At 46.6% G+C, this 26,782-nt stretch overlaps 1 protein-coding gene across 14 annotated transcripts in view; it reads left to right on the forward strand.

Moving 5' to 3' along the window:
* The window catches only part of TSHZ3 (teashirt zinc finger homeobox 3), a 331,665-nt gene that overhangs the window by 211,995 nt on the left and 92,888 nt on the right, over positions 1-26,782 (forward strand). For 12 of the 14 annotated variants that reach the window (XM_073555013.1, XM_073555009.1, XM_073555004.1 and 9 more), the window contains 2 exons: positions 12,395-12,499; positions 15,914-16,024. In XM_073555013.1, coding sequence (XP_073411114.1) covers position 16,024 — 1 coding nt within the window. In that variant the 5' untranslated portion in view covers positions 12,395-12,499; positions 15,914-16,023. Of the gene's footprint in view, positions 1-12,394; positions 12,500-15,913; positions 16,025-16,412; positions 16,449-26,782 lie in introns of those variants that run through there. The other 2 variants (XR_012222300.1, XM_073555017.1) reach the window with 2 other exon arrangements.

Genomic DNA, 26,782 nt, shown 5'->3' on the forward strand with positions numbered 1-26,782 from the left:
CTGTTAAACCAGAGAGTTATGTGACACAAAATAGTTACTAATTAACATTTACCACATGTCTACTTTTACATCAGCACAATTTTTGAAACAAAATATTTTTTTGTTAGGAAGTTATAAGGGTTAAAAGTTGACCAGCGATTTCTCATTTTTACAATAAAATTTACAAAACCATTTTTTTTAGGGACCACCTCACATTTGAAGTCACTTTGAGGGGTCTATATGGCAGAAAATACCCAAAAGTTACACCATTCTAAAAACTGCACCCCTCAAGCTACTCAAAACTACATTCAAGAAGATTATTAACCCTTCAGGTGTTTCACAGGAACTAAAGCAATGTGGAAAGAAAAAATGGACATTTTAATTTTTCCAACAAAAATTTTCTTTTAGCATCAATTTTTTCATTTCCACATGGGAAACAGGATAAAATGGATCCTAAAATTTGTTGGGAAATTTCTCCTGAGTACAACGATACCTCATATGTGGTCATAAACCACTGTTTGGGCGCACGGAAGGGCTCAGAAGGGATGGAGCGCCATTTGAAAATGCTGGAATATATAGCGGTTGCCATGTCGTGTTTGGAGAGCCCCTGTGTGCATAAACATTGGAGCTCCTCCACAAGTGACCCCATTTTGGAAACTAGACCCCCCAAGGAACTTATCTAGATGCATAGTGATCACTTTCAACCCCCAGGTACTAAACAAATTGATCTGTAAAAAAAAAAATACATTTTTTTCACAAAAATTTTCTTTTAGCCTCAGTTTTTTCATTTTCACATGGGCAACAGGATAAAATGGATCCTAAAATTTGTTGAGCAATTTCTCCTGAGTGCACAGATACCTCATGTTTGGGTGCACGGCAGGGCCCGGAAGGCAAGGAGCACCATTTGACTTTTTGAATGGAAAATTAGCTCCAATCGCTATTGGACACCATGTCGCGTTTGGAGAACCCCTGTGCACCTAAACATTGGAGCTCCCCCACAAATGACCCCATTTTGGAAACTAGACCCCCTAAGGAACTTATCTAGATGTGTGGTGAGCACTTTGAACCCTCAAGTGCTTCACAAAAGTTAATAACACAGAGCAGTGAAAATAAATAATTTTTTTTCCTCAAAAATGATTTTTAGCACACTATTTTTAATTTTCACAAGGCTAACAGGAGAAATTGGACCACAAATCTTGTGGTCCAGTTTGTCCTGAGTACGCTGGTACCCCATATGTGGGGGGAACCACTGTTTGGGCACACAGCAGGGCTCAGAAGGGAAGGAGCGCCATTTGACTTTTTGAAATGCAAATTACTTCCAATCGTTAGCGGACACCATGTCGTGTTTGGAGAGCCCCTCTGTGCCTAAACATTGGAGCTCCCCACAAATGACCCCATTTTGGAAACTAGACTCCCTCAAAAAATTATTTTTTGGTGCGCAATTTTTTATTTTCACAAGGGGGCCAGGATAAATTAGACCCCAAAATTTGTTGTCCAGTTTGTCCTGAGTACACTGGTACCCCACATGTGGGGGGAACCACTGTTTGGGCACACGTCGGGGCTCGGAAGGGAAGTAGTGACATTTTGAAATGCTGACTTTGATGGAATGGTCTGCGGGCATCATGTTGCATTTGCAGAGCCCCTGATGTACCTAAACTGTGGAACCCCCCCACAAGTGACCCCATTTTGGAGACTAGACCCCCCAAGGAACATATCTAGATGTGTGGTGAGCACCTTGAACCCCCAAGCGCTTCACAGAAGTTTAAAACGCAGAGCCGTGAAAATAAAAAATATTTTTTTCCTCAAAAAAAAAATAATTTTTAGCCAGCAATTTTTTTTTCACAGGGGTAGCAGGATAAATTGGACCCCAAAAGTTGTTGTCCTGTTTGTCCCGAGTACGCTGATACTTCATATGTGGGTGGGGACCACTGTTTGGTAACACGTCGGGGCTCGGAAGGGAAGTAGTGACATTATGAAATGCTGACTTTGATGGAATGGTCTGCGGGCATCATGTTACATTTGCAGAACCCCTGATGTACTTAAACTGTGGAACCCCCCCACAAGTGACCCCATTTTGGAAACTAGACCCCCCAAAGAACTTATCTATATGTGTGGTGAGCACCTTGAACTCCCAAGTGCTTCACAGAAGTTTATAACACAGAGACGTGAAAATAAAACATTTTTTTCCCTCAAAAAAAGATTTTTAGCCAGCAATTTTTTTTTTTCACAAGGGTAGCAGGATAAATTGGACCCCAAAAGTTGTTGTACAGTTTGTCCTGAGTACGCTGGTGCCCCACATATGGGGGGAAGCTATTGTTTGGGCACACGTAAGGGCTCGGAATGGAAGTAGTGGCGTTTTGAAATGCAGACTTTGATGGAATGGTCTGCGGTCGTCATTACGTTTGCAGAGCCCCTGATGTGCCTAAACAATAGAAACCCCCCACAAGTGACCCCATTTTGGAAACTAGACCTCCCAAGTAACTTATCTAGATGCCTGGTGAGCACTTTGGACCCCCAATTGCTTAACAGAAGTTTATAACGCAGAGACGTGAAAATAAAAAAAATAAAAATTTCCACAATAATGTTTTTTTAGCCCCCAATTTTTTTATTTTCCCAAGGGTAACAGGAGAAATTAGACCCCCAAAGTTGTTGTGCAATTTTTCCTGAGTACGCTGATACCCCATATGTTGGGGTAAACCACTGTTTGGGCACACGTCGGGGCTTGGAAGGGAGGAAGCACCGTTTAACTTTTTGAACGCAAAATTGGCTGGAATCAATGGTTGCACCATGTCGCGTTTGGAGACCCCCTGATGTGCCTAAAGAGTGGAAACCCCTCAATTCTAACTCCAGCCCTAACCGCAACACACCCCTAACCCCAACACATCCCTAACCATAACCCTAACCCCAACATACCCCTAACCCTATCCGTAACCCTAATCCCAACCCTAACCATAACCGTAACCACAAGTCTAACCCTCTTTCCAACCTTAACCCTCTTTCCAACCTTAACCCTTTTTCCAACCCTAACCCTCTTTCCAACCCTAACCCTCTTTCCAACCCTAACCCTCTTTCCAACCCTAACCCTCTTTCCAACCCTAACCCTCTTTCCCACCCTAACCCTCTTTCCCACCCTAACCCTCTTTCCCACCCTAACCCTCTTTCCCACCCTAACCCTCTTTCCCACCCTAACCCTCTTTCCAACCCTAACCCTCTTTCCAACCCTAACCCTAATGGAAAAATAAAAATATTTTCTTTATTTTATTAGTTGTGCCTACCTATGGGGGTGATAATCGGGGGGGTTTATTTACTTTTTCTTTCATTGTGATCACTGTGAGAGTGATCAAAATGAAAGAATGGAATCTGCAGCCGGCAGATTTGGGCGGGCGCACTGCGCATGCGCCCGCCATTTTCCAAGATGGCGGCGCCCATCATCCGGACCTAATGGACACCGGGAGGGACGGGGGGGACTCAGGAGGTACCGGGGGGGGTGAGGGGGGATCAGAGTCTGGCGGGGAGCAGAGGGAATGGGAGGGGGGGCAGATGATGACAGCGGCGGCAGATCGCCGCTTTCATTCAGTTGCGGGGGGGCGATCGCCGGTAGGGGGGTGGAATCGGTGTCTCCAGCCATGTCCGATGCTACAGCAGCGTCGGACATGGCTGGATTGTAATATTTCATCAATTTTCATTGATGAAATATTACTATCGCTCTGATTGGCTGTTAAAAGTGAAACAGCCAATCAGAGCGATCGTAGCCACGTGGGGGCGAAGCCACGCCCCTTGTGGTGAATTACAAAGCCCCCTGTATCTGCGGGTCGGGTGACCTTTCAGTGACCCCGGTCACCCGACCCGCAGGGGGGCTTTAAAGTCATGGCGCCACATAGGCGTCACTGGTCAGATTTGTACCAGGTTTCATGACGCCTATGTGGCGTCATTGGTCGTGAAGGGGTTAAAATCCGACCCGACCCCCCCCCCCGGACTACCGCGCCGTCCTGGAGCCCTTCCTGGGCATAGAAGTCTAATTTAGGCCACGCCTTCGGCCTAGCTGAGGTCGCCGCCTCCTCTCCGCCCCCCGGATGACAAATATGACACTCCACAGTGTCATAGAAGGGGCGGATCGAGACAGAAAGGGCGCGCTTTTACATGGCCCTGCGTGCTCTTTTCAGCTCTCCGCCCCCTTCTCCCTCCTCATCTCCTCGGCAGCCATCTTCGCTGCAGCAGACGCCGTCTCATACAGCAGCAGCAACGCCAGCAGTCTCTGGGGGCACAGGACTGTGAATTGTCAGCGCTGGACCTAGGGGCACACTGGTGGGGTAAGATCACAGCCGGGTTCTCTTTACTTGGCTGTGAATCCATATAACCTACATGGTTTTCCTATAGTCTCCCCTGCGTAGTCACCCCTGTACAGTCCTCTGCTAGCCAGCCTTTGTACACTATGCCGGGCTCAAGGAAAAGAACCAGGCAGGACTGTTTTTATGCTTTCTGCACAGCCTACAAAGCCACTCTCCCCAGTGGCAGCACGTACCCGCACTGCAAGGATTGTATCCAAAATACTGGGTCAGAGCCCCAAGAAAGCCCCTATAATTGCTTCTGCGGCCGCTACCACGCCGGAATGGGCTACCCAGATGTCGCAGTCTATGACACAGTCCATAGATAACCTGACCTCCACATTACTCCAGGTTCTGCAGGGTCATGTCTCGGCTATGATTGTTACCCAGCAAAGGGACTGCTCCACCCAGGGACAGGCCGTTTCTAGCTCTCCCAGACGTAAGCGGACCCACACGTCGCGTTCCTCTGCGTCATCCCATAGCACACGGTCATCCCCCTCCAGGGAGAGACCGTAGTTCCAGGTCGTCTAGACCATAGGTCCCCAACCGCCGGTCCGCGGCCCAGCACCGGGCCGCTGCAGTGCCCTTGCCGGTCCGTGGACACAAGGGGAGCCAGGGGCGGTCAGTGGCGTAGCGGGGGCTGGGGCGGCGCACAGCAGTTCTTAGCGGCGTGTGTAGCGGCGGCCAGGGAGCGATCCAAGCAGCTCCGCTGCCTGCAAGAGGGAATAGCAGGAGCGGAGCTGCAAGGACCCGTCCTGCTTCCTGCCCGCCGCCCGCGCTTCCTGTCTCTGACTGACACAGAGAGGAGAGCGCGGCCGCTGCTGTGTCAGAGCGAGGAAGCGTGGGCGATGCTGCGGACAGGTGAGAGGAGAGAGGTGGTGTCTGTGTGTATGTATAATGTGTGTGTACATGAATGTGTGTGTGTGTGTGTGTGTTGGTCTGTGTTTGTGTAGCCTGGCCCTGGAGGAGATGGGGACATGAGAAGACCATGAGGGGAGTGATGGAGAGACGGCAGTGATGGGGTGAAGGCAATGATGGGGAGAGGGGAGTGATGGGGTGAAGGCAATGATGGGGAGACAGCAGTGATGGGGTGAAGGCAATGTTGGGGAGAGGGGAGTGATAGGGTGAAGGCAATGATGGGGAGACGGCAGTGATGGGGTGAAGGCAATGATGGGGAGACGGCAGTGATGGGGTGAAGGCAATGATGGAGAGACGGCAGTGATGGGGTGAAGGCAATGATGGGGAGAGGGGAGTGATGGGGTGAAGGCAATGATGGGGAGAGGGGAGTGATGGGGTGAAGGCAATGATGGGGAGACGGCAGTGATGGGGTGAAGGCAATGATGGAGAGACGGCAGTGATGGGGTGAAGGCAATGATGGAGAGACGGCAGTGATGGGGTGAAGGCAATGATGGGGAGACGGCAGTGATGGGGTGAAGGCAATGATGGGGAGAGGGCAGTGATGGGGTGAAGGCAATGATGGGGAGAGGGGAGTGATGGGGTGAAGGCAATGATGGGGAGACAGCAGTGATGGGGTGAAGGCAATGATGGGGAGACGGCAGTGATGGGGTGAAGGCAATGATGGGGAGAGGGCAGTGATGGGGTGAAGGCAGTGATGGGGAGAGGGGAGTGATGGGGTGAAGGCGATGATGGGGAGACAGCAGTGATGGGGTGAAGGCAATGATGGGGAGACGGCAGTGATGGGGGGAAGGCAATGATGGGGAGACGGCAGTGATGGTGTGAAGGCAATGATGGGGAGACGGCAATGATGGGGAGACAGCAGTGATGGGGTGAAGGCAATGATGGGGAGACGGCAGTGATGGGGTGAAGGCAATGATGGAGAGACAGCAGTGATGGGGTGAAGGCAATGATGGGGAGAGGGGGGCGCGCAGCAGTTCTTAGCGGCGTGTGTAGCGGCGGCCAGGGAGCGATCCAAGCCGCTCCGCTGCCTGCAAGAGGGAATAGCAGGAGCAGAGCTGCAAGGACCCGTCCTGCTTCCTGCCCGCCGCCCGCGCTTCCTGTCTCTGACTGACACAGCGAGGAGAGCGCGGCCGCTGCTGTGTCAGAGCGAGGAAGCGCGGGCGATGCTGCGGACAGGTGAGAGGAGAGAGGTGGTGTCTGTGTGTATGTATAATGTGTGTGTACATGTATGTGTGTGTGTGTGTGTGTGTGTTGGTCTGTGTTTGTGTAGCCTGGCCCTGGAGGAGATGGGGACATGAGGAGAAGACCATGAGGGGAGTGATGGAGAGACGGCAGTGATGGGGTGAAGGCAATGATGGGGAGAGGGGAGTGATGGGGTGAAGGCAATGATGGGGAGAAGGGAGTGATGGGGTGAAGGCAATGATGGGGAGAAGGTAGTGATGGGGTGAAGGCAATGATGGGGAGACAGCAGTGATGGGGTGAAGGCAATGATGGGGAGACGGCAGTGATGGGGTGAAGGCAATGATGGGGAGACGGCAGTGATGGGGTGAAGGCAATGATGGAGAGACGGCAGTGATGGGGTGAAGGCAATGATGGGGAGAGGGGAGTGATGGGGTGAAGGCAATGATGGGGAGAGGGGAGTGATGGGGTGAAGGCAATGATGGGGAGAGGGGAGTGATGGGGTGAAGGCAATGATGGGGAGACAGCAGTGATGGGGTGAAGGCAGTGATGGGGAGACGGCAGTGATGGGGTGAAGGCAGTGATGGGGTGAAGGCAGTGATGGGGAGAGGGCAGTGATGGGGTGAAGGCAATGATGGGGAGAGGGCAGTGATGGGGTGAAGGCAATGATGGGGAGACAGCAGTGATGGGGTGAAGGCAATGATGGGGAGACGGCAGTGATGGGGTGAAGGCAATGATGGGGAGACGGCAGTGATGGGGTGAAGGCAATGATGGGGAGACGGCAGTGATGGGGTGAAGGCAATGATGGGGAGACGGCAGTGATGGGGTGAAGGCAATGATGGGGAGACGGCAGTGATGGGGTGAAGGCAATGATGGAGAGACGGCAGTGATGGGTTGAAGGCAATGATGGGGAGAGGGGAGTGATGGGGTGAAGGCAATGATGGGGAGACAGCAGTGATGGGGTGAAGGCAATGATGGAGAGACGGCAGTGATGGGGTGAAGGCAATGATGGGGAGAGGGGAGTGATGGCGTGAAGGCAATGATGGGGAGACAGCAGTGATGGGGTGAAGGCAATGATGGGGAGATGGCAATGATGTGGAGAGAGGAGTGATGGGGAGAGGGGAGTGATGGGGTGAAGGCAATGATGGGGAGAAGGGGGTGATGGAGCACTCATTCAAAACTTATGGTGAGTTGAGTCACATTCTAAATGTTTAATTATAAGTATGCACTGCTACACTACAACCGTGTCCATAGCCCCACCCCCTTATGACCAAAGCCCCACCCCTGCCACACCTCCATCCCCGCCCTGCCGAGCCATGGAAGAATGGGCTTGCTTGAAACCGGTCCCTGGTGCAAAAAAGGTTGGGGACCACTGGTCTAGACCATCCCCTACCAGAGACAGACAGCGCAGATCTCCGCAAGAAGACCTCCGCCTCAGCTCACCCACCAGGGAACGCCTGAGCAATACGCAGGATTCGGAAGGCATCTGTGACTCCAACTCAGACAATGAGACAGAGAGGTCTCTGGTCCCTTGTCCCCCTAGCAACACAGCGCTAGTTAAGGACATACTCTCTTCCATCCATCGGGTGCTGGATATTTCTGATCCAACCCCGGAAGCCCCAGAACACAAGATTTGCTTTGAAGGTGTTCTGAAACCACCTAAGGTTTTCACTAACCACCCGGAATTTCAAACGATCCTTACTAAGCAGTTTTCGCAGCCTGATAAGAAATTCACCAATCGCAAATATTTAGAGGCTAGGTACCCCTTCCCACAAAAGGACACCAAGCAGTGGACAGATCCACCCGAAGTGGACCCCCCCAGTCTCTAGACTAGCAGCACAGACCCTCCTCTCACTGCCAGATAGCTCAACCCTCAGGGACGCAGCAGACCGACAGGTAGAATGCATGGCTCGTTCAGTGTTCGAAGCGGCAGGGGCTTCCCTGGCCCCCGCGTTTGCTTCAGTTTCAGCGGCCAAGGCCATTCTGGCTTGGGCCAAAGCATTGCAAGACGGTCTTCAAGCTTCAGATCCCGGGCTTTCGGACCAATCGGTTCAAATAGCAGTAGCAGCAGATTACATGCTTCATGCAGCCCTTGACTCCGCAAGAGGTGTAGCGGCGATAGCAGCAAACGCCATCACAATTCGGCGTATCCTCTGGCTGCTGGAATGGAAAGCCGATGCGGCCTCAAAGAAATCCCTCTCGCATCTCCCGTACTTCAGTGGACGGCTTTTCGGTGAAAAGTTGGACACACTGATATCCAACGCCACTGGGGGTAAGGGTACCTCTCTCCCTCAACTAAGACCTAAACGCACGTTTAAACGGCGTAACTAAACTCGATTCCGATCCTTTCACAATTTTTCGGGCTGGTCCGTCTCGTGCCCAGCACAAAATCGTAACCGCTCTCCACGCAGGGACAACCCACGGGCGGTGCAGAGGCCGGACAGGACCTGGCAGTCGAAAGCAGGCCAGGCGAAGCCCAAAGGAGGAAAACCTCAGAATTTCGCCTCATCATGACTCACGAACTCCGGAAGACACCCCACCAGTAGGCGGACGACTTCTACTCTTTCAGCAAGTCTGGCTACCTTTTACAGAACACAGGTGGGTCAGGGAAATAGTGTCTTCCGGATACAAGATAGAGTTCACTTCCAGTCCACCGAACCGGTTCTTCCTCTCTGTTCCACCAAAACCGCCAGACAAGGCTCGTGCCTTTCACGGTCTCCTCTCTCCTTCAAGCAGGAGTCATAGTACCTGTTCCCACGACTGAACACTTCCGAGGGTTCTACTCCAATCTATTCGTAGTCCCCAAGAAAGGAGGCAGCGTCCAGCCCATACTAGACCTAAAACAACTCAACAGATATGTACGGGTCCGTCATTTTCACATGGAGTCCCTTCGGTCCATCATTGCGTCCATGGAGCAGGGAGACTATCTCTCCTCCATAGACATAAAAGACGCATACCTGCATATACCAATTGCTCCCGCCCATCAAAGATTTCTCAGGTTCGCGATCAACTAGGACCACTACCAGTTCGTGGCTCTCCCGTTCGGACTCGCCACGGCTCCCAGGGCGTTTACCAAGATCATGGCAGCCACCATGTACGTTCTACACTCCAGAGGCATTGTAGTCGTTCCATACCCGGACGACCTTCTCATCTAGGCTTCCACCTTCAAGGACTGCGAAGTCAGCGTCTCAATCACAATCGACACTCTGAGTTGACTGGGCTGGTTAGTCAACTTACAAAAGTCATCGCCTACCCCGAGTCAGTCCCTGACCTTCCTAGGGATGCTATTCGACACCTCCAGGGGTCTGGTGCTCCTTCCCAGGGACAAGGCACTGGTTCTCCGTCTGGGAGTTCGCATACTCCTCCGCAATCCTCCCCGATCTCTCCGGTTTGCCATGAGAGTCCTCGGCAGGATGGCAGCAACGATGGAGGCGGTACCATTTGCCCAGTTTCACCTCAGGCCTCTTCAACTAGCCATCCTCAAGTCTTGGGACAGGAATCCCTTCTCCCTCGACAGGGAGTTCCGGCTGACATCGTCGACCAGGAGGTCCCTACACTGGTGGCTCAAGCCAACTTCGCTTGCAAGGGGAAAATCCTTTCTCTCAGGTCAATGGAAGGTCCTGACCACCGATGCAAACCTGACAGGTTGGGGTGCGGTGCACCTACATCACAGGGCACAAGGCAAGTGGTCACCAGTGGAAGCGACCTTGCCCATCAATATCCTGGAAATTAGGGCCATCTTCCTGGCACTGAGAGCCTTTCATTACTTGCTTGCAGCCTCTCATATCAGGATACAGTCGGAAAATGCCACGACGGTGGCATATGTGAATCACCAAGGCAGAACCCGCAGTACCCAAGCGATGAGAGAAGTGGCACATATCCTCCACTGGGCGGAAGATACGAAGTCGGTACTCTCTGCGGTCCACATTCCGGGTGTGGGCAACTGGGAAGCCGACTTCCTCAGCAGACAAGGAATGGACTCGGGGGGGGGGGGGGGGGGGGGGGGCCTAGTGGTCTCGGCACAACAAGTGTGTAAGGCGGCCACTTGAACTAGCCTACACACGTTTACGAAACACTACAGTGTTCATACCCAGTCCTCAGTGGATGCGAGCCTGGGTAGACGGGTTCTGCAGGCGGCAGTGCCCCAAGTTTAGGGACCTGCTAGCACGATATTCGTCCGTTGCTTCCCACCCAGGGACTGCTTTAGGACGTCCCATGGTTCTGTGTTCCCCAATGAGGCGACAGAGTAAAGGAGATTTTTGTGTACTCACCGTAAAATCTCTTTCTCTTAGCCTCTAATTGGGGGACACAGCTCCCACCCTGTTGCCCTTACGGGCTGTTGTTACGGTTGAGTTCTCATTTTGTTTTTTGAGCTTGTACATAGTTGCCTTCTTACAGGCATGGTTATGTAGTTTCTGTTAAGTTCCTCCTAATGCTTTTGCACAAAACAGGAGAAGGCTGACGCTGTCCAGGGGTGTATACTGCAGAGGAGGAGCCATAGTTAATCTTTTTCAGATTATGCATAGTGTCGCCTCCTAGTGGACAGCAGCATAACACCCATGGCTCTGTGTCCCCCAATTAGAGGCTAAGAGAAAAAGATTTTACGGTGAGTACACAAAAATCTCCTTTTTTCTGTCATTGTGTTTCTCCTCCCCCAAAAAAATGCAATTAAAAGCTTCCAATTTAATATCATTAAAAACTTCAGCTTGGTGCACAAAATAACAAGCTCTTGCACAGCTCCATTGGCAGAAAATTTTAAAAAATGTGAGTCTCCAAAAATGGTGACGAAAACTTTTTTTTTTTTTTACAAACTTCGGAATTTTTTTTTCAACCGGTATAATTTAAAAAGTATAAGTTTATATAAGTTTGAAACGTTTCCTCTTTTGCAAGACATTTTATAATAAAGGGAATTATGTTCTTCAAAACTACAACTCGTCCTGCAAAAAACGAGGCCTCATACAGCGATGGCGAAAGAAAAATAATATGGTTATGGCTCTTAAACATAAGTGGAGTAGAAAAACAAAAGCGCAAAAATAAAATATCTGCAGGTTTTTAAAGAGTAAGTATTATAGGTAAGCTACTATTGTGTTATATCTTTTACACTGTGCACCCACTATCCACCCATTTTTAAGAAGATATGTGGTTAGTTCTCCATGATGTTTGGAACAACTTGCTTGCTGAGTTCCTTGGAAATAAAGATAGAACAATTCCAGCTATTGCAACTTTTCTTTTTGAAAACGTCTTACTTTGTACAATTTGCCTAAAACTTTTGCACAGGTATTGTGTATACCCAGCTCCCGCTGATCTACCCATATACATACCATATAAGTGAATATATTTCTATGCTGATGATTCTGAATTATTAACGACCTGCAGAAACCTGCATTAAAGTCATGGTGCTGTGAGCCTTCAGGTCTTGGCTGGGTACAGATATAAACTTTCTTAGTAACTAATGGCGTGTAAATGACTTTATTTAGGTAATTCTTCATAATTCAGGGCATGAGGGTGCACGTGTGCATTTAGGAACAAAGTATTACAAATCTTGATAAATTTAATTTAGACAAGGTCCTGAAAGCAATGTGAGAGCTTTGGGCAGACTCCATGTGACTTTTCATAGGGATGTATATATCATAGCCTGGTTAGTCTACTGGTATAAAAGTAACTTAGAAGAGCTGCACTTTCCAGATGTTGCTCCTATCTCTATTAGTAAGAAAGGCATGATAGATAAATACTAGAAAAATAAAAAGCCTGTTAATGTCCTGGCTCTTTAAATTGCTCCCCCTTCTCTCATGTGGTCTGATTGGGACATAATGTAGTAAATGCTATCGGTCTTCTGTTTCTTTCCCTATAGCTGGTTTATATGATTGATGCTTTATCCCTACACAAATATAATTGCCAGGCTGTATGCAAGATATCAATAACTCTACATAGCATTTATTATACCTAAGTATATAATCTCGGCGCACCTGATGTATTTTCCATTGTTTCCACAGATAGAAGACAAGTCCATCTGTTATGCGCTTATTAAAACCATACCGAAGGTTGCAGATGCTTCCCGGTAATCACAACAATGCGATGAGTACCCGCAGTGTACCAAGGTTGGTGTATGGACACACAGGCACAATTATGGAACTGCAAACAACAAGAGAAATGGGGAGTAATGGATTCAAATAATTAGAAAAATACAAAATTTATTAATTTATACATGCACAGTAGAGTAATGAGTCAGAACTCCATTTTACTCAAATTGACATAAAACCATATGCAAACAGGGCAGACCTGAACAGGAAAGACACGAATAGCAACCCGTGCTCACAGTATATCAGCACAGAAGCTTAAATACATGCAGGGTTAACCATAATCGTATGCAGAGATTCCAAAAGTCAAAGAAAGCAGGATACCTTGCATGGGTAGACTAAAGTGCTAGGTAATAATAGAGATAAGCTAAAGGACCTACCAAAATGACCCCAACACTGAAGTGTATGACTATAAAGTGGGGGCAGGTTGCTTACCAAAGTGCACGGGTAACCAGGTCCAGGTCGGCAACCCCCGACACGCGTTTCGCGCCTACTGTGGGCGCTTTCTCAAGGGAGTGAAGGCTATATGCGGACAGGATCCTTTTATATGACAGTGCCACACTCCCACAAACGGTTACATGGTGTAGATGAGCGTATAGGGCTATACCAGCGGCGCATGCGCCATGTAATGCCCACATCTTCCAACCAGGGAGTGATCGCAAATGTGATTAAGAAAGGAAACAAACCAAAGCCACGATAGCGGCGCATGCGCTGCGTAACACCCGGACCTCTGACAATGAGAAGGGCGTCATGCATCAGAGCGCATGCGCCGGGGAAGTAAAAGTCCCCACGCCTGTACCCGAGACTGAAAGACGCCCACCCCCATGCAGAGACACCAGGGGAACACAGATCATGCGCGCCGTGGCAGGATGTTAAATCACCTACATAAGGAGTTGCATTAAATGTCTATAGGCACAGTGGTGGAATTCACATACAATATCATAAAACATGCAAACCATACATATAATAAAATCCACATCGAAAATGCCAATTATAGTAATATAAGTACAAGTGCAATCATATTAGCATATAAATTAGCATTTATAAAAGATTTGTTACATATAGGAATAAACATCGATATAGTGTGCAAAGTCGATTTGGTATGTACAGTAGATGGCATACAGCCAAAATTGTAAAGTCCATGTAAATGCACCATAACACAGGACACATATTGAGCAACACATTTTAAGACAAAAATTGTCCATAAAAGAAGGTCCGAAAAGGTGCAGATGTTAGGAATCCTCCCACTAAGGTAATACATATTAGGCAGTAGGAGATGGAAAATCCCCTTCCCCAATCCAAGGGATGATGGCAACATCAAAACGTCCCAAGTCCAAAAAGCAGAGGAGGGTACCATGATGTCCACAAATAGCCGACACTGAATGATATGAAAAATGAACTAAAATAGAAAGAACAAAGGAGATTAAAAATCATAAAAATTGCCGACAGGAACTGGGATATAAACAATGGTAGATGCAGCGGAGACAGCATAGACTATAAAAATGAAGCGAAGCTAAGAGACTCATTGAGACCCTTCGGGATCATTGTATCTAAGGCAACAATCCACTTAGCCTCTCTTTGGGGCAATGCCTTTTTATAGCTGCCAGCCCGAATACCCAGATGGATACAATCGATACCCCTCGCCATGAAGGTCCCTGGATCACAATTGTGAAAATCCCTAAAATGGCGGGGAATGGTCTTGAGGGTGGAACGGTCGACCGCTGTCTTGGCCGCCCGAATGTCCCTGACATGTTCACGCACCCTCACACGTAATTCCCTGGATGTCAGACCAACATATATCATGGGGCACCCACATGTCGCGTAATAGTCTATGCTGTCTCCGCTGCATCTGCCTTTGTTTATATCCCAGTTCCTGTCGGCAATTTTTATGATTTTTAATCTCTTTTGTTTGTTCTTTCTATTTTAGTTCATTTTTCATATCTTTCAGTGTCGGCTGTTTGTGGACATCATGGTACCCTCTTGTGCTTTTTGGACTTGGGACGTTTTGATGTTGCCATCATCCCTTGGATTGGGGAAGGGGATTTTCCATCTCCTACTGCCTAATATGTATTACCTTAGTGGGAGGATTCCTAACATCTGCACCTTTTCGGACCTTCTTTTATGGACAATTTTTGTCTTAATATGTGTTGCTCAATATGTGTCCTGTGTTATGGTGCATTTACATGGACTTTACAATTTTGGCTGCATGCCATCTACTTGCCCAAATCGACTTTGCACACTATATCGATGTTTATTCCTATATGTAACAAATCTTTTATAAATGCTCATTTATATGCTAATATGATTGCACTTATATTACTGTAATTGGCATTTTCGATGTGGATTTTATTATATGTATGGTTTGCATGTTTTATGATATTGTATGTGAATTCCACCACTGTGCCTATAGACATTTAATGCAACTCCTTATGTAGGCGATTTTACATCCTGCCATGGTGCGCATGATCTGTGTTCCCCTGGTGTGTCTACATGGGGGTGGGCGTCTTTCAGCCTCGGGTACAGGCGCGGGGAGTTTTACTTCCCCGGCGCGTGCGCTCTGATGCATGACGCCCCTCTCATTGTCAGAGGTCCGGGGTGTTACGCGCGCCGCTATCGTGACTTTGGTTTGTTCCCTTTCTTAATCATATTTGCGATCACTTCCTGGTTGGAAGATGTGGGCACTACATGGCGCACGCGCCGCTGAGGCGGCCTTATACTTCTATTCCTACCGGGTGACCGCGTGTGTGATTGGCTCCCTTATAACATGTGACCACACTTGTGGTCACTTCCTGGTTGGAAGATGTGGGCATTACATGGCGCATGCGCCTCTGGTATAGCCCTATACGCTCATCTACACCATGTGACTGTTTGTGGGAGTGTGGCACTGTCATATAAAAGGATCCTGTCCACATATAGCCTTCACTCCCTTGAGAAAGCACCCGCAGTAGGCGCGAAACGCACGTTGGGGGTCGCCGTCCTGGACCTGGTTACCCATGCACTTTGGTAAGCAACCTGCTCCCACTTTATATTCATACACTTCAGTGTTGGGGTCATTTTGGTAGGTCCTTTAGCTTATCTCTATTACTACCTAGCACTTTAGTCTACCCATGCAGGGTATCCTGTTTTCTTTGACTTTTGGAATCTCTGCATGTATTTAAGCTTCTGTGCTGATATACTGTGAGCACGGGTTGCTATTCGTGTCTTCCCTGTTCAGGACTGCCCTGTTTGCGTCTGGTTTTATGTCAATTTGAGTAAATTGAGTTCTGACTCATTACTCTACTGTGCATGTATAAATTAAAAAATTTTGTATTTTTTCTAATTATTATTTGAATCCATTACTCCTCATTTCTCTTGTTGTTTGTATTATCTATGGAGTGGAATATCATTTATATTGGCGGTTGATTTATTATGGTTACCGCATATGTTCTTTCATAGAGTACTGGGCGTTTTTGTATGCAACAATTATGGAACTGATGCATCCATTCGCCATGAAATGACCTTTTCATCCAGCACAAAAAAAGACGAAAGGTTGCAAAACGTGTGAAAGTAAGTTAATACTCGGAGAAAGGCAATTTGAACATTTTTTTAGGAGCTTAATGAAGTTTTGATGAGAATAGCACGCATTAAATGATATGTGATCCTGCAAAGGTGAAGCCTAGATGTGTCTGCTAAAATGAAAGGGAAGGTATCTGCTTTCAGGGTAATGAAAGGTCTGTCCTAGGCCCTATATAAAATGGTCGCCACGCACAGTGTTTAATTATGATGCGTCCACGTTCAGATACACAAGTGGAAGCTGATCAGTGCTATTGTTGGGTCTATTTTGTCCCATCTCAAGGTTTTTTCTTTTAATTACTGTGAAATTGTGTCAGAACCTATACTTGTGTCTGAACCTTACAAATCAGTTTTCATTTCCTCTTTCACAAAATATTGGAAGGTTGCACCCTGTGTATGGGCCAGAGGCAGCCGAAAAGTATGTAAGGTAAGTGAATGACAATCTACTTCATTTATTCTTCTTCATCATAAGCCACAGAATAGAAAAGTGGTTTCAAAACTGATATTCACCTTGGGACACATTTATAATTGCCGACATAAAACTGTATCATTTGTAAAGTCTTTCGTAAACTTGATTTGTACTAAACTGATAGGTTTGAATAAAAAAAAACCGTTAACGAGTTTTCCTAAGTTTACAAGTTAAAAATTGTTAGTTGTCTGACCTCAGGGGACTCTCACCAATCCCAAGAAGCACGTTTAGTGTTATGACATAGTATAGCGCCAACTGGTGTTCATTCTGTAGTAATGTGCATGTACTCATGGTGGGATGAGTGCTGGTGGTCGCACATGCTCTGTTATTCGCAGCCAGATCTCTGCATAGATAGCCTCTACTCCATGCAGAGCAGGCAGTAGAAACAACTTTATTCCCACTGGTCAGGGAAGGAGGCTCCTTCTACTGTCAAAGAGAGGAGTCTATTGTTAGCTGCCAGAGGGGGAAGAGGACCTGTTCTGTCCAGAGACTGCCCCCATTAGCAAAGATTAGAAGTAGCGTGAAAAGCAAAAATATATACAGTGTGTGTGTGTGTGTGTGTGTGTGTGTGTGTATGTGTATATATATATATATATATATATATATATATATATATATATACATACATACATATGCGCAGGACCCTCAAACTTCCAGGCGTCTGGTAGAGTGAGAAAGGACAAAAAGAAAGGGCCAACCCCATTGGGCGGTGAGAAGGAAGTTTTTTTAAAAAAAATAGATCACATCTGTGAGATGCTACAGTTATATAGATCATTGACAGTGCGTTTTCATAAATGTTCACTAGAAATTAAGTTTGATTCCTGTATGGGGGATTGCAAATTTGTAGTTCTTCAGGAGAAATAAAGCTGGATCTGTATTCCAACCTATTGGATGCAGCTATGTTATAAGTCAATGTTTGACCCTTTAATGAGCTTTCTATGTGACTTAGGATTTTTAGTGAAATCAAAGTCTTCTCCAAAAAAAAGAAAAAGCACCCACCTGTACAGAGTCTTGTCAGAATTAAACAGGGTACCTTTTTGGCAAGGTGAGAGGCAATCGATTGAGGCCTAGGGGGAAGTATTTCTGTTTGTGAGTTTGACCACCAAGGAGGTGACGGGGTTCACATCTCTTAGATACCCTACTAGTGTTGTTGTATGACCTGTAGAAGTATGTATACATTGCGCTGTTTCTCTATAGACTTTATGCCCTGTTGTTTGATGCATGTGTTTTGTCATATATGTCCTACCTGTAATGCCGTACAATATAGCGTGTAATGATTATGAAACCATTCCACCCTATCTAAATCACAACAAAGACTCGTCAGATAGGAAGGAAGTAAAAGATTATTGCATATGCACACAACATTCTGTAACATTTATTTTTTTAGTCGATATAGAAGTATTTTTTTAGGAACACATATTGTCCGTGCAAATTCTGGCTTGAAACATTTGATGTCCTTTATTGTTTTCGTTTTAAAACTTGGCTTTTAATGAAACCGAGAAGCTTGTTACTGAAACTGAAAAAACAAACAAAAAAAAAAAAAACAGAAAGCCAAACCGGAGAACAGATCTCTCTCTCATGAAAAAAAAGCCTAGTAACTCCACCACAGGGCTGTACAGCCGGAGCCTCAGCCTTTGTAATCAGCCAACTTGGCAATTACATAGTGTTGTTCATTGATTTAAGTGTTTGTCAAGTGGGGAGTAGAGTTCATTCAAAATATATCCAGTTACAAATGAGAGACTTGTGATTCACTACAGAACACTCATTCACTCCCAGTCCTCCTCTACCTGAACGACTTAAAGGAGCTTTTCATCCTGGGCAAAAAAAAGAAAAAAGAAAAAATAGTCACTGCAAAGTCTTCCATTACATTCAGGTTTACTCAGCAGCGTTGGCCATAAGAACCCTAGACATCCATGTGATAAGAAAGACATGGGTTACCAATGTGGCAGGGATTTTTTTTCTTTTAAAGGAAAATAATTCTTGCAATAATTATGTACAGGATTTTGACACTAAAGGATAAGCAAGCAACAGCTAATATTTTTGCTGATTTTTCGCTCAGTATACATTAATGAACATAGGCTTTGCAGCCAAAATAATATTTATTATTTACATAGTTAAATTAGATTTAAAAAAATTAAAACACTGTGCACAGTAGAAATACGTTTATCATGGCATCCTTTTTATGTTAAGTGGTCGCCATTGGTTCAGGAAAGTTTTGAGAAACTCTATGGTACAAGTGAATATAATAAAGTTTGCAATATATCATATTAGAGAAAAAATGTCCAGTTCTTCTCCCTCTACTTCCTAAACTGATAAAATCTGTCTAGGGAGATGCAAAGAATTTTCAGTTTACTGGCGAATCCAAGTTACATTCTGTAAGGAGAAGTCTACTGTATATAGCGGAGGAAAAATGACTGGAGTGAATGAGGGGTAGGGAGATACAAAAACAGATGTTGCTGCTTTCTAGTAAGGGTGTGTGCACGCTGCGGATTGTCCTGCGGATTTTTCCGCGCGGATGTCAAAAACCACAGGTAAATCCGCACGTGAAAAGACCTGCGGTTTATCTGCAGTTTTTCTGCAGTTTAGCCTGCGATTTTCCCCTGTGGTTTGACACCGGACATGGAGCAGGTGCCAAACCGCAGCGGAATCCGCACAAAGAATTGACATGCTGCGGTTTTGAAACAGCAGCAAATACACCCGGAAAAGTCTGCACTGCGGCTTTCATTTTCATTGATTTAAATGGTACTGTACACCTCAGGAGAAACTGCTGCGGATCCGCAGGACCAAAACCGCTGCGGATCCGCAGCAGAATCCACAGCGTGTGCACACACCCTAAGAGTTTCATACCACTTCAGTGCTGGATTCCCAGCAACACTGCTTAGTACTTTATAATGTACTCCATGCCTTTTGTTTTTAGGGAAGTATAAATATACGGGAGCTGTATCTTCTCCTTGTGTGGTGTGTATGAGAGACATAGTTGTAGATGATCACCACCCTTAATTTCAGGAACAATTAATTTAGTTTCCATTGTTAAAGACAAAGTGTATTAGAAAGTTGTCGAACAGATGAATGAGCAACATGAAAAATAAAGCAAAAATAATTGTATATCATCCATTAAAAAAATTATATTTTTCTTTTGAGAGAACATTTTAGTCCCAATTTACTATAGAAATATTTTTTTTTTTTAATGGATGATATACAATTTTTTTTTTTATTTTTCAGGTTGCTTATTCATCAGCAGTTTCACTAGTCATATCAGTCCCTGTGGCCAAGGAAACTCACAATCTAATTTCCTGATGTCAGACATTTTTGTAGGAAGCCATTCATACTATCAGTATGTATTTTCAAAATAGGAGGAGGAATCTCGCGCAAACACGAAGAGAACAAACAAACTCCATGTTTTTATGTGGATTTTACCCATGCCCCCCGATAATACAAAGCAATGGTAATAACCACAGAACTGGAATGCTGCCCATATAAAATGCTATATGTTTCAGATAGTAACTGTTGTTATGGATTGATGGCTGTTGTGGAGCTAATTACCGTATATGAAATATTATAATTATTCTTTGTGTATTTTTTTCATTTAGGAGCTAAGTTTCTCAGCAGCTCAGGGCATTTAGTAGGGCGGTAGAAGGGTAAAACCCAGTGCTCTCAGATCTGTTTTTGCCATGATATCTCCAAGATATTTTATGCTGATCAAATTATCTATGATAATTGCATAAAAACCAGCCGCTTTGTAAACTTTTCCGGAGATTTTGCATGATAAATATGATGCCAGAGGTAAAATGTTGCACATAACTAACTGGTATTAATGAGCAGAGGAGATGAGAGCGTCTGAACTGGTCGTCGACAACATTAACACTTTACTTGCTACCGTAGTGGTGCCGCCATAAGTTCGAACTGCTGGGTGACAATGGCCGGACTTTGTTTTTTTGACGACTAGAACAAGGTAAATGTATTAATTTCACACTGATAGGTTCTGCTCTCCGACGCAGATCGCTCCATTTATTGGATGAGTCTGTTAGATGTCTCTTACTTCAATCTATAGTGCGCTTTTATTTTTTTCATTGAAATAACGTTTTAGTTTTTTAGATTTTATTTTAAGGCTCTTGAGTCAGAACCTGTCAGTAGGTACCTGTTGTTAGAGCGCTGATAGACTTTGTAAGGCTGGTTTCACATTCGCGCTTTTTAAGCGCACGCACGGCCGAGGGTAGCTCCGCCCCCGAGCCGGCTCTCTGCCCGGCGTGCCCGCCCCTTCCTTGTAGCGCCGCCTCCTAGCGCACAGCGGCGCCTGCGATCGGCGCACCCTATCTTTAGCATAGGGTGCGCAGGCCGTGCGCTAGTTGCGCTTTGACCTGCGCTGCGCACTTTTGACGGTGCGCCGTGCGCGCCAAAATCCGAAAAGTTTGATTTTGGCGCGCACGGCGCACCGTCAAAAGTGCGCAGCGCAGGTCAAAGCGCAACTAGCGCACGGCCTGCGCACGATCTGCGCACCCTATGCTAAAGATAGGGTGCGCCGATCGCAGGCGCCGCTGTGCGCTAGGAGGCGGCGCTACAAGCAAGGGGCGGGCACGCCGGGCAGAGAGCCGGCTCGGGGGCGGAGCTACCCCCGGCCGTGCGTGCGCTTAAAAAGCGCGAATGTGAAACCAGCCTTAATATAGTCAGAAGATGACCAAACATGGCATATTTCCCATCTACTTAATGAACATCTCTATAAGTGACTAATATCCAACGCTAATTTCTTCTCCGTAGCAATATTCTCCCAGCAGTCCAAATGTATTGGGATTTTGAAGTGTTTTAGAGCTAAGCAAGTTTTTTTTGTCCAACACCAGAAGAACTTCAATATTTGTTTTTGGAATGTAATATAAAATAACTCAGTAATTGATTTTTAATTTTCTAAAATGCATGGTTGGTCCAATTTGTATCCCTGTCAGCTTGGTCCTGGAAGTGGACCATTTCTCTCTTTGTAGGCGGTAAAGTTTCCACCACAGCCAGAGAGCTCTCTGTGTGTAAGCTACATATGTAAGATGTCTGTCTGTCTGGCTCATTCGATTAGCTAAGCCATCAGGGGGGGCTAACTTAGTTTATTAATGTAGCAAGACTTCCAGTCCCTTTATGAAAGTCAGAGAAACTTCCTCTATCACACTGACGTAGTTTGAAATCAGACAATTAAGAGATGGTGCATATCGAATTGCAGGAACCGATTCAACAGCCACATTGGTAATAATAATAATAATAATAATCTTTATTTATATAGCGCCAACATATTCCGCAGCGCTTTACAGTTGAACAGTTTCAAACACAACAGTCATAAGTAACAACGTTAACAATACAATAATTAAAGCGAAATAAGACGACCCTGCTTGTGGAGCTTACAATCTACAATGAGGTGGGGGAGATACAAAGCATAGGTTTGTATTTACAATGATGTATTTACAATGACGGTCCAGCCATCTTCAGGGGGTGGGGGTTAGATGGAGATAGTGAATGGGCTACACACACACAAACATAACATGACTTTGATTACTGAATGTGATAGGCCGCTCTGAACAAATGCGTTTTGAGCGAGCGCCTAAAACTATGCAAATTGTGGATGATCCTAATATCTTGGGGTAGAGCATTCCAGAGGATTGGCGCAGCACGGGAGAAGTCTTGGAGTCGGGAGTGGGAGGTACGGATTAGGGCAGAGGTTAGTCGAAAGTCATTTGCAGAGCGCAGCGGTCGGTTAGGCCGATAGACAGAAATGAGGGAGGAGATGTAAGGGGGTGCCGCACTGTGGAGAGCTTTGTGGGTGAGAACAAGTACTTTGAATTGTACCCTGTAATGAATTGGCAGCCAGTGTAACGACTGGCGAAGAGCGGACGCGTCTGAGTAACGATTAGCCAGATGGACAACCCTGGCTGCTGCATTAAGGATAGACTGGAGAGGGGAGAGTCGAGTGAGAGGGAGGCCAATTAATAGAGCATTACAGTAGTCCAGGCGGGAGTGGATCAGGGCGACAGTGAGAGTTTTTGTTGTTTCCATGGTGAGAAAAGGGCGGATTCTAGAGATGTTCTTTAGGTGTAAGCGGCATGAGCGGGCAAGAGATTGTATATGGGAGGTGAAGGAGAGATCGGAGTCGAACATAACACCCAGACAGCGTGCCTGCTGTCGGGGTGTTATTATGGTGCCACCCACAGAGAGGGAAATGTCAGATTTAGGGAGGTTAGTAGATGGTGGGAGCAGAAGTAGTTCAGTTTTGGAGAGGTTGAGTTTCAGATAGAGAGCAGACATGATGTTGGAGACTGCAGACAGACAGTCAGTGGCGTTCTGTAGTACAGCGGAGGTAAGGTCAGGGGATGATGTGTACAGTTGTGTGTCATCAGCATAAAGATGGTACTGAAAGCCAAATCTGCTGATGGTCTGTCCAATTGGGGCCGTATAGAGAGAGAAGAGAAGGGGGCCAAGGACTGAGCCCTGAGGTACCCCAACAGTGAGAGGAAGAGGAGATGAAGTGGAGCCAGAAAACAGAACACTGAAGGAGCGGTCGGAAAGATAGGAGGAGAACCAGGAAAGAGCAGTGTCCTTAATGCCTAGTGAATGGAGCCTAGAGAGTAGGAGAGGTTGGTCAACAGTGTCGAAAGCTGCAGAAAGGTCGAGAAGAATGAGCAGAGAGTGGTCACCATTACGTTTTGCTGTCAGAAGGTCATTGGTCACTTTGATGAGTGTAGTTTCTGTCGAATGTAGGGGGCGGAAACCGGACTGTGAAGGGTCTAGGAGGGAGTGAGTGGAGAGGTAACGGGTAAGGCGTGAGTATATCAGGCGCTCCAAGAGTTTAGAGATGAAGGGGAGATTGGAGACTGGTCTGTAGTTGTTTGTGCAGGATGGGTCGAGGGTGGGTTTCTTTAGTAATGGAGTAATGATAGAGTGTTTGAAGGAGGAGGGGAAAATGCCAGAGGAGAGGGAGAGATTAAAGATTGTAGTTAGGTGAGTTGTGACGACTGGGGAGAGAGACTGGAGGAGATGTGAGGGAATGGGGTCGGTTGTGCATGTAGTCGGACGAGAAGAGGAGAGGAGCCTGGAGACTACTTCTTCTGTGATGGGATCGAATGTGGAGAGTGAGCCAGGGGGGAATGCAGGGAGGGATGGGAGTCACTGAATTTGGTGATTGGGAGCGGATTTCCTGACGGATATTGTCTATTTTCTCTATAAAGTGGGAGGCAAGGTCATCAGCGCAAATGTCTGTGATAGGGGCTTGTGCTTTTGGCCTGAGGAGGGAGTGAAAGGTGTCAAAAAGTTTCTTGGGGTTGTTGGATAGTGAGGAGATCAGGGTGGTGAAGTAGGTCTGTTTGGCGAGGTGAAGGGCAGAGTTATATGTCCTTAACATAAATTTGAAGTGTATGAAGTCTTCTGGTGTGCGTGTTTTCCTCCATAAGCGTTCAGCACACCTAGAGCATCGCTGGAGAAATCGGGTTTGCAATGTGAGCCAGGGCTGTTTCACTCTGTGTTTGGAGGTTCTGAGGGTGAGGGGAGCTACTTGTCAAGGGTGCTTCTAAGAGTGTCATTGAAGTGATGTACAGCCAGATCAGGACAGGACAAAGAAGAGATTGGGGACAGTGATGAGTGTAGGGAGTCTGAAAGTGTATGAGGGTTAATGGCTTGTAGATTTCTGACTGAATGGTAGGTAGGAGGGTGCTGGGGTGAGCGAGGATTTGTGAGTGTAAAGGAGAGAATGTTGTGGTCAGAGAGGGGAAGCGGTGAGTTATCTATGTAGGAGATTGAGCAGAGCCGGGCGAAAACCAGGTCCAGGGTGTTACCGTCTTTGTGTGTTTCAGAGGTTGAGAGCTGAGAGAGGCCTAGAGAAGTGGTTAGTGATAGAAGCTGGGATGCAGATGTGGAAGTGGGGCTGTTAATGGGGATGTTGAAGTCTCCCAGGATAAGGGTTGGTAGTTCTGAGGACATGAAGTGCGGCAGCCAGGCAGAGAAATGGTCCAGGAAGTGGGTGGGTGAGCCTGGGGGCCGGTATATGACCGCTACTCTGAGGGAGAGGGGACGAAAGAGCCTGATGGTGTGGACTTCAAAAGAAGGGAATGAGAGTGATGGAACTGGGGGGATGACCTGGAAAGTGCATTGTGGGGACAGGAGTATGCCGACTCCACCACCAGGTCTGTTTGTCGGTCTCGGGGAATGGGAGAATTGTAAGCCACCATGGGAAATGGCAGCAGGAGAGACAGTGTCAGAATCCTGAATCCAGGTTTCCGTGAGGGCCAACAGATTCAGAGAGTTTTTCAGAAAGTAATTGTGTAGGAAAGGAAGCTTGTTGCATACAGACCGTGGATTCCAAAGGGCACAATTGAAAGAAGGAGATGAAGGAGTGCAAATGATATTAGTAAGATTATTAAGGCTTCGATGTGAGGTAGGGTAGGGGTTGAGGTTGGGGGATGGTGGACCGGGGTTGGGGGAGATGTCCCCTGAAATCAGTAGGAGCAGGAAGATAAAGAGCAAGTAGTTTTTGGAATTGTATGAAGATTTTTTGTGCAGTGTGTTTGGGCAAGATGGGCTGAGGTTTTTTAAGAAGGTGAGAAGTGCATGGGAGCTGTACATGGGAGAAGGAAAGAGAGAGGAGCTGATGTATATGAGTTGTGATGGAGGGGGGATTGGTCGGTGAAAGTGGATTGCAAGAGAACATAGGAGGATAGGAATAAAGCACATGGTTAAAAGGGACAGCAGAGTGAGGGTTACCTGACTCCTGCCCTGACTAACTGCCATGTAATAACTGCTGTATCCCGACGCATATGGTAATATGTGGTAGCCACAATGGTAATGTGTGGTCAATGGCTGGAAGCCCTGAGAACTTCCCCCAGACATCCATGATTCTTCTTTTGATTATCCAGCCTGGTGCGATGCCATCGTTGTGGCGTTAAAAACCTGAGATGTTGCTCCAGGCCAGGCTGTCTAGTCAAAAGAAGAGCCCTGGATGCTGTCAGATAATAGGCGGCTTTGAGGGCTCCTGTCCAGTGCCCACAAATTGACATGTTTTCTGGACTGGGTCCTGCAAATCTAATTGCACCAAATGTATAGATAATCCATGTAGCTTAGAAATTTGAAGTACAGTACAGACCAAAAGTTTGGACACACCTTCTCATTCAAAGAGTTTTCTTTATTTTCATGACTGAAAATTGTAGATTCACTCTGAAGGCATCAAAACTATGAATTAACACATGTGGAATTATATAATTAACAAAAAAGTGTGAAACAACTGAAAATATTTCTTATATTCTAGGTTCTTCAAAGTAGCCACCTTTTGCTTTGACTACTGCTTTGATTACTGCTTTGCACACTCGTGGCATTCCCTTGATGAGCTTCAAGACGTAGTCACCGGAAATGGTCTTCCAACAGTCTTGAAGGAGTTCCCAGAGATGTTTAGCACTTGTTGGCCCTTTTGCCTTAACTCTGCGGTCCAGCTCACCCCAAACCATCTCGATTGGGTTCAGGTTTGGTGACTGTGGAGGCCAGGTCATCTGGCGTAGCACCCCATCACTCTCCTTCTTGGTCAAATAGCCCTTACACAGCCTGGAGGTGTGTTTGGGGTCATTGTCCTGTTGTAAAATAAATGATGGTCCAACTAAACGCAAACTGGATGGAATAGCATGCCACTGCAAGATGCTGTGGTAGCCATGCTGGTTCAGTATGCCTTCAATTTTGAATAAATCCCCAACAGTGTCACCAGCAAAGCACCCCCACACCATCACGCCTCCTCCTCCATGCTTCACGATGGAAACCAGGCATGTAGAGTCCATCCGTTCACCTTTTCTGCGTCGAACAAAGACACGGTGGTTGGAACCAAAGATCTCAAATTTGGACTCTTAAGACAAAAGCACAGATTTCCACTGGTCTAATGTCCATTCCTTGTGGTGTTTAGCCCAAACAAGTCTCTTCTGCTTGTTGCCTGTCCTTAGCAGTGGTTTCCTAGCAGCTATTTTACCATGAAGGCCTGCTGCACAAAGTATCCTCTTAACAGTTGTTGTAGAGATGTGCCTGCTGCTAGAACTCTGTGTGGCATTGTCCTGGTCTCTAATCTGAGCTGCTGTTAACCTGCGATTTCTGAGGCTGGTGACTAGGATGAACTTATCCTCCGCAGCAGAGGTGACTCTTGGTCTTCCTTTCCTGGGGCGGTCGTCATGTGAGCCAGTTTCTTTGTAGCGCTTGATGGTTTTTGCCACTGCACTTGGGGACACTTTCAAAGTTTTCCCAATTTTTCGGACTGACTGACCTTCATTTCATAAAGTAATGATGGCCAG

This window comes from Dendrobates tinctorius, unplaced genomic scaffold (genome assembly GCF_039654945.1).
Source record: "Dendrobates tinctorius isolate UK_male_01 unplaced genomic scaffold, ASM3965494v1 ptg000214l, whole genome shotgun sequence".
Classification (NCBI taxonomy): domain Eukaryota; kingdom Metazoa; phylum Chordata; class Amphibia; order Anura; family Dendrobatidae; genus Dendrobates; species Dendrobates tinctorius.